General features: G+C 51.0%; 1 protein-coding gene across 2 annotated transcripts in view; it reads left to right on the top strand.

The window, feature by feature from the left end:
• The window catches only part of LOC114066801 (dynein heavy chain 9, axonemal-like), an 82,491-nt gene that overhangs the window by 60,520 nt on the left and 14,481 nt on the right, over positions 1–7,490 (top strand). For both annotated transcript variants that reach the window (XM_027901783.1, XM_027901784.1), the window contains 3 exons: positions 3,352–3,543; positions 4,024–4,215; positions 5,088–5,258. In XM_027901783.1, the coding sequence (XP_027757584.1) occupies positions 3,352–3,543; positions 4,024–4,215; positions 5,088–5,258 (555 nt within the window). The remainder of the gene's footprint in view (positions 1–3,351; positions 3,544–4,023; positions 4,216–5,087; positions 5,259–7,490) is intronic.

The following is a 7,490-nucleotide window of genomic DNA, read 5'->3' as shown; positions in this document are numbered from 1 at the left end:
GACACAAAGGCTGAGAGCTGAGCATTCACACTGCTGATGATTTCTGTCCTGGAGACACAGACACAGCCTCCTGCTGCCCTGAACACTCATTGCCCTCACTCACACATTGCCCTTGCCTTGGCACACGCAGCTCTCACAGCAGGACCCCATCTGCTGAACCCCGAGCAACCAGTAGGGTCTGAAGGTGCTCTCAACCCTTGAACTGCCTTTTTGAAACAGTAGTGCTGAAGTTCTTATAGCATCTTCATTCTGCTGATGGCTGTGGCAGGAACACACTGGGCAGGTCTGGCAGGATGGTGAGAAGTCTTCTCTCTGCTCTTCTGTAACCCCACCTGCAGTGCTGAGTCCAACACAGCTGGAATGAGTCCAGAGAAGGCACTAAATTGATCACAGGGCTGGAGCACCTCTGCCAAGGAGACAGGTTGAAGGAGCTGGAGGTGTTCAGCCTGGAGAAGAGAAGGCTCCAGGGAGACCAAGAGCCCGTTCCAGTGCCTAAAGGGGCTCCAGAAGAGCTGGAGAGGGACTTGGAACAAGGGCCTGGAGGGACAGGACAAAGGAGAATGGTTTTAAATTGAAGGAGGGTGGATCTAGATTGGCTATTGGGAAGAAACTCTTCCCTGTGAGGGTGGGCAGGCCCTGGCACAGGTTGCCCAGAGAAGCTGTGGCTGCCCCATCCCTGGAAGTGTCCAAGGCCAGGTTGGACGGGGCTTGGAGCAACCTGGGCTGGGGGAAGGTGTCCCTGCCCATGGCAGGGGGTTGGAATAGGATGATCTGTAAGGTCCCTTCTGACTCAAACCATTCTTTGATTCTAATGATTCTCTCCACGCAGCCTCTTGTCTTTTGGGACCAGGCAAGAACACCCCAGTTTATTGTGGACCCCAGGCCCTGGTCCATGGGCAGGGAAATGGGGGCAGCTCCCAGCTGATCTTGCACTTAAACCTTGGAGTGGAGGGAATCTCAAGAGCAGGAGCTACCAGTGCTGAGCAGGGCATGGAGAGGCACCATGCCAGGATTAATGTCCATAGTCAGGAGAGATTATTACATTTTTATCTACTGACATTGGTCATCTTGAACTCCACAAAATGTCCCACAGAACTAGGAAGGGGAGAACCTTCACCCAAATTACATTTTCATCCTTCCTCTGCTCATTTTGATCAGATAGCAATGAGCATTTTCTTAATTGCTGGAGTATTATAAAACATCTCTTATCAGAAATCCTGGAGCCAGTGGGTGGGGTCCCTTTCACACCTCATTTCCCTGCTTTATACAAGTGGATGTTCAAATTTAGCTTTCAGCTACAAGCTGCCAAGGAGCCCCTTTATTCTATGTGGGGGATATTGTTCTGCTTTGTAGCTGAAGAAAAATACACAACTAAAGAGGGGCCAAAAGAGACTGAACTGGATTCTCAGTGTTCTCTCAGGCAGGTTCCCCTTCATGCCTGGGGATGGTTCCTAAAATGAGAAAGTGCTCTGCACATATTTGAAGCAGTTCTTCAGCAGGTATATGGTGGTATAATATATATCAGGTATAATGAAGGGAACTCAGAGTGATTCCTAATCAAGGGGAAAACAGGGTTTGGGATGTTCTTGACCATCTTATGCAGTGGGTCAGTGTCTTGCACCCTTTGGAGTGATGGATTTCAGCACAGCCCCTGAGCTCTGCTGTGCTCCCAGATGATTAGAGGTCTAACACTGCAGTTTTTTTAAGATAAAGATAATGCAGGGAAGTCACACAGATGCCCTTTATCACCTTTGTCACACAGCAGAGAGGACTTCAAGGGGCTGTCCCTGGAGGGGGAGGACGGAGGAGCTGGTGTAGCTACTCCCTCCTTACTCCCCCACTTGCTTGGCTGTGCAGGTCAGAGCCCCCATGCCCTGGATATGCTGTTCCCAGGGAGGGTTTGCAGGCAAACCTTTCCCAACGTGTTCATCTCCCAGGTCTGGGGAGATCTGTCCTGTTGGCTGTGGGAGACCCCACCAGGTTCCTGGGCAGACACTGGGCCAGAGCTGTGCAAGCCTCCTCCTGGCTTCAGCCACAGAAAGGGGGTCCAGCATCCCATGGGAGCTCAGCTTCAGCCTCCTGCCACTCATCCCTTCTGCTCCAGCCCTTCATCCCCTCATTTTCTCTGCTCCCACTGCTGGGAACAGGCAGGGCTGCCCAGCTTCCCCTTGTGCCCACTCCCAGTGCCAGGCAGAGCTCTTTGGAGCCCAGTTCCCGTGTTCATTTTCAGTGATTAAATGACTCAGGCTCCTGCCCCTCCACCTCCTGGGCAAGGTGCCACAGTCCCAGTCCCAGTGCTGGCACCTTTGCCTGGTGTGATGGCACAGAACTCTTCAAGTGAGTTCAGAGGAGGCACCAAGATGCTCCTGCATCTGGCTGGGCAGCTCTGCTGTGAGGAAAGGCTGAGAAGATTGGGATTGCTCGACCTGGAGAAGAGAAGGCTCCAGGGTGACTTAATTGTGGCCTTCCAGCTCCTGAAGGGTCTCCAAGAGAGCTGGAGGGGGACTTTTTGCAAGGGCATGCAGTGATGGAACAAGGGGGGCTGGCTCCAAAGTGCCAGGGGGCAGGGTTAGATGGGATATTGGGAAGAAATTCTTCCCTGTGAGGGTGGGGAGGCCAGTGTCCAAGGCCAGGTTGGATGGGGCTTGGAGCAACCTGGTCTAGTGGAAGGTGTCTCTGCCCATGGCAGGGGGGTTGGAATGAGATGAGCTTTAAAGGTTTTTTCCAACCCAAACCACTCCAGGATTCTGGGTTTCTCTCTCCATCTCTCTGGTGAGGGATATTGAGCACATGCAGGTGATGGGACATGGAGTGGGTGCACGTGTCCTTCCCTTCTTAACAGTTAATATGTGTTCCTGTACAAAGCCAGTCTGAGCTGGAAATAGTAAATACTAATTCCAAAAATATTCATTAGAATTTGCCAATAAATTTGCAATGCAGATCGACTGACTTTAAAAATTAGCACATGTGTGTATTATGCAAATATGAACTGGAGAACAAATTGATTGGCCTCTTCTCCCAGGCAGGAAGCCATTGGACCAGGGGAAATGACAACAAGCTGTACCAGGGGAGGTTCAGGTTGGATACTGGGAAAAATTTCTTCACTGGAAGAGTGGTTAAAGTTTAGAACAAGCTGGACAGGGAGGTGGTGGAGTCACCATCCCTGAGAGTCTTCAAGTAGTGGCACTTCATGATATGGTTTAGTGGGCATGGGGGTGTTGGTCAAAGGTTGGACTTGATCTTGGAGTCCTTTTCTGATCTTAATAATTCTGTGATTCATCCCTGTCCAAAGCTGGGTGTATTTGGAGGCCCCGAGGCTGAGAGCAGTGGCTCTGCCTGTATTTATTGCAGGACACCCTGGAGATGTGCAGCCACGAGAAGGAGTTCAAGAGCATCCTGTTTGCCCTGTGCTATTTCCACGCCGTGGTGGCAGAGAGGCGCAGGTTCGGCCCCCAGGGCTGGAACTGCCCGTACCCCTTCAACAGCGGGGACCTGACCATCTCTGTGAGTGTGCTGCACAACTACCTGCAGGACAGCTCCAAGGTGGGTGCTTCAGGGGGGGCTTTTAACCAACAGGGACGTGGCTTGTGCTGAAACTCCTGGGAAATCTCCTGAAATACCATTTCCTTGGGATCTTCGGGTTTGTTGTGCCTTAGGGGGGAGATGAGAGGCCTCAGCGCCACTCACACCTGTAGATGCTCAGAAATCACAGCCAACAGTGCCTGTGGTGTTTATGCCTTGAAAAGAACAGTGATCTTTGGTTTAACAGAGCTTCGAGTAAATTTGCATTTCAGTGCAGTTAATCTCTGCTGTGATCTGGTTCTCCTCGGGCAGAGTTTAACTACTCCCTGATGTTTGGTTACTGAGAGAACTGAAGCAGTGAGGTGGAAGCACTGAGTGTGCAGGTCAGTGGTGGAACCTGCAGCCCAGCACCGGCCTCTGGAGCTCTGGCTCTCTGACCTCCTCCACGTTTCCTGCAGTGAGAATCTATCTGTCCTTCCTGCCCTCCCTGCTCATCCTCAGGTCCCCTATGATGACCTGCGCTACCTCGTGGGTGAGATCATGTATGGAGGTCACATCACAGATGACTGGGACAGGAGGCTTTGCAAAACCTATTTGGAAGAATTTATTAAGCCAGAAATGCTGGAGGGAGAACTCCTCCTTGCTCCAGGATTCCCCCTGCCAGGGAACATGGACTACAATGGCTATCACCAGGTAAGCTCTTTGTTTTCTGGCATTATTTACACACCTAAATGTAATGTGTTCCATAACTGCTCTATAATCTGCCTTAGGAGGCAGGAACAGGGCTGCAGTGTTCCTGCACACCTTTTGTTATTTCCCATTATGTTCTGTTTCTGTGGATGTTTCAGCATTTCCTCAGATGACCCAGTCTAATGGTAATTTGCTACTTCATCATGGGCTCATTCTGTTCATGCATGAATAGAGCAACTGTATTGGTGCTTGAGACTTGAGCAGGGCTCCTGGAAAATTACATCCACATACTGTTTGCTAAAATGGCCCCTTCAAGCTCCTTTTATCATCAGTTTTGATGAGAATCACTGAAGGGTCTTGTTGATCTACCTACTGATCTCATCTGTTCTTTGTACACAAATGCAGTAGCAGAGAGAGCCGTATTAGGCTGGGTTTGTTCATAAAACTTAACTACGGGAAGCTAAATTCCCACAAGAGATCTTGGGATGCTGATGCTGAAATGCACAGCAGATAATTGCCAGAGAAGGTCCGGCCTGAGATACAGAGCCAAGCCAAACTTTAGCAATTACTGAATTTTCCCAGCAGGAGTAGAAGCAGTTCTGTAAACAAACATACTCTCCTTCCTCCATCAGTTCACTGGTGTTTCAGCCCCAAGCAGAGCTGCTCAGCCTGTGCTGAGCTGGGGGGGATGATTGCAGTGCCCTGGGCTCTGTATCCAACCTGAACCTGAACGTCTCTCTATCTCCCATGAACCTGAATGTGTCTGTATTTAACCCGTACCTGACCATTTCTCTTCTCCGCCCGTGGCTGACTGTGTATCTAACCCGGCCCTGGCTGTGCCGGTGTGTCAGCCTGCCCTGACTGTCTCTCTGCAGTACATCGATGAAGTCCTGCCCCCCGAGTCTCCATACCTGTATGGGCTCCACCCCAACGCCGAGCTGGGTTTCCTGACGCGGAGCTCGGAGCAGCTCCTGCGAACGCTGTTGGAGCTGCAGCCCCGGGACAGCAGCGCTGGAGAAGGAGGAGTGGGGACCAGGGAGGAAACGGTGAGAGGGGCAGAGGATCCCACCCCTGTGCCATCCATCAGTCCCGCACAGCTCCAGCTGTCTCACAGCTGCTCACCGGGCTGTGTTCTGCCTGTGCTGGGTACAAACCCAGCCTAAAGCCTCATTTTGGGCAGGACATCACCACAGTGGGGTGTAACTGGAGTATTGGCAGTAATAGAACAGTGGCTTTTAATTACCCCATGCACTGCAGTGCCTTCATTATCATCCTCTGAAGGTGTTGCAAATAAACCTTGTGTGGCCTCCACTGATCTCTGAGCCACCCCTCACTGTGCACCCCTATGTGTTTGGCATAATGGGCTCCTGAGTGCACAGTCTGCCACCTAAATGTGCCACCAGAGCTCAGCCCAGCTCTTACTGCTGCCTCCATGTTCCACCCAGCTCCCAAGCTCCCAGGGGCCTTGTAATTCCTTATTTCCAGCTGAACCCCTTTGCTGTGCTTGTGTACCAGGCTGATCTTCCTCTGGAAACTCAGAGCTCATCAAAACGTGGCCCAGGCATTCCTACTGGGACCTGAAATCAGCCAACACATGCTCAGGTTTTTGTTTCTGCAGTCTTAAAGCCCCAGCTCTGTGTTCCAGCTTTGCAAATGGATGAGTGGCTAATGGGAAGCTTATATGAAGCCTGGGTTTTCACACATTTTTCCTTTGCCTTGGTGTGGGGCTGGGGAACTGACTGCCTTCATCTGAGGGGCCCTTGGAAGTGCCCAGCATGTTCAGTTTTTGGTTCATACTGGAATTTGAGGCGAGGGGAGTAATCCAGAGGTAGCAAAGCCAAAGGAGATGCTCAGAGGTAGCAAATGTGGCTGCCTGTTCTCCCATTCCATTTGCTATGGAAATGCAATTAAACTCCTCGGCCACAGAGGCAAACTGATCAGTGAGTGCCCACCAGCAGTGCTGTCACAGGGCCTGGCCACTCTGCAAACCCCTGGTGACACTGAAGAAGACACTCACAGGAGCCCAGGAGTCCTCATGGCTCTGTCTGGGAATAAAATCTGCCCGAGAGCAGCCGGAGTGAAGCCTCACTGCCCTGTCTTGTATCTGGGGGTTGCTCCCACTGCTCGTTTTCTTCCCAGGGTGATCACTGTCATTATCTGAGCTGTAACTGCACTGCCTGTGTCCACTTGGTCCTTGGATGAGAGGGAGTTAAGTGTTGTCTCAGCTCCTCCACTGGAGGATATCCAGCCCCTGGTTCAGCTGAGGTGGTTTTTAGGGAGCTTCCAGGGAAACTGTGAGCCCATCATTTTCCTGAGGCTCTGACAAGTCCAGTTACTCCCACAGGTTTCTGAGGCCACATTACAGCAAACGAGCTGTAATTGTTGTGAAGGAATAGGAGCCAAAGGGATTTGCAGGGGAATTTCAAATAAGAGGATATTTCTGTACTGCACCCAAGCTGCAGCTGAAGAGCTTTTCCAGCACAGCTTTGCTTCAGCTACCTGTGTGTTGGAACAACAGCCCACACACCAGCGCTGCTGACGTGAGTGGGGAGGCTTTGGGGAAGCAGCAACGGGAGGGAATTGGAGTACAGAGTCCAAAATAGGAGTGGTGGTGGCCATGGCAATGAAATGCCCCTGGCTGCCTCTGCAGCTGGCCCTGGCCCACACAAAGCAGGTTTCTGATGTTGGATCGCTGAGTTGTAACTGTGGGATGTGCTCCTGAGAAATCCCCAGGAAGCAGCAGTCTCGCTCAGGTTCCGGCACAGCAGTAAAGCAAAGAAATGTGTGAGAGTTCCACAGCAAGATGTCTAATGTTCCACAGAAACCTGGGAAATACAGCTGATCCCATGCAGATGAGGGGCTTCATGCCTCCCTGTCAGCCAGGAGGGGGTTTGTCTATTTTATTTAATCCTTTAGACACTGGAAACATCTTGTTGCATTGGAGATTTCCCTGTTTTGTACTTAGAGTTCCAGAGGAGCCGTGATGATGACCAGAAAACAATCTTGTTTTCATTACGCTTTTCTTCCACAGCTCCATTAGTCCAGAACGCCAAATTCAGCTTTAAATTCAATTGTCTATAATCACCTCCCTATATCAATAAACCAGTGCAAAGCAGCTCATCAGCTCCACTGTCCTGAGGCTCAGCTGAGGCTACAGCCCCATTTGTCTCCTTGTGTTGAGTCCAACTTAAGGAGAAATAGGAAGAGAGGCTTGAAAGCCAAGCACAGAAGAGACTGCTACATGTCATGGGGATGTTTTTAAACCATCCTTTTGAAAG

Source organism: Empidonax traillii, unplaced genomic scaffold (assembly GCF_003031625.1).
Source record: "Empidonax traillii isolate 1590-97213 ecotype Southwest subspecies unplaced genomic scaffold, ASM303162v1 scaffold813:size283722, whole genome shotgun sequence".
NCBI lineage: Eukaryota > Metazoa > Chordata > Aves > Passeriformes > Tyrannidae > Empidonax > Empidonax traillii.
The sequence above is the reverse complement of the archived record's forward strand: the minus strand, read 5'-3'. Positions and strand labels throughout refer to the sequence as shown.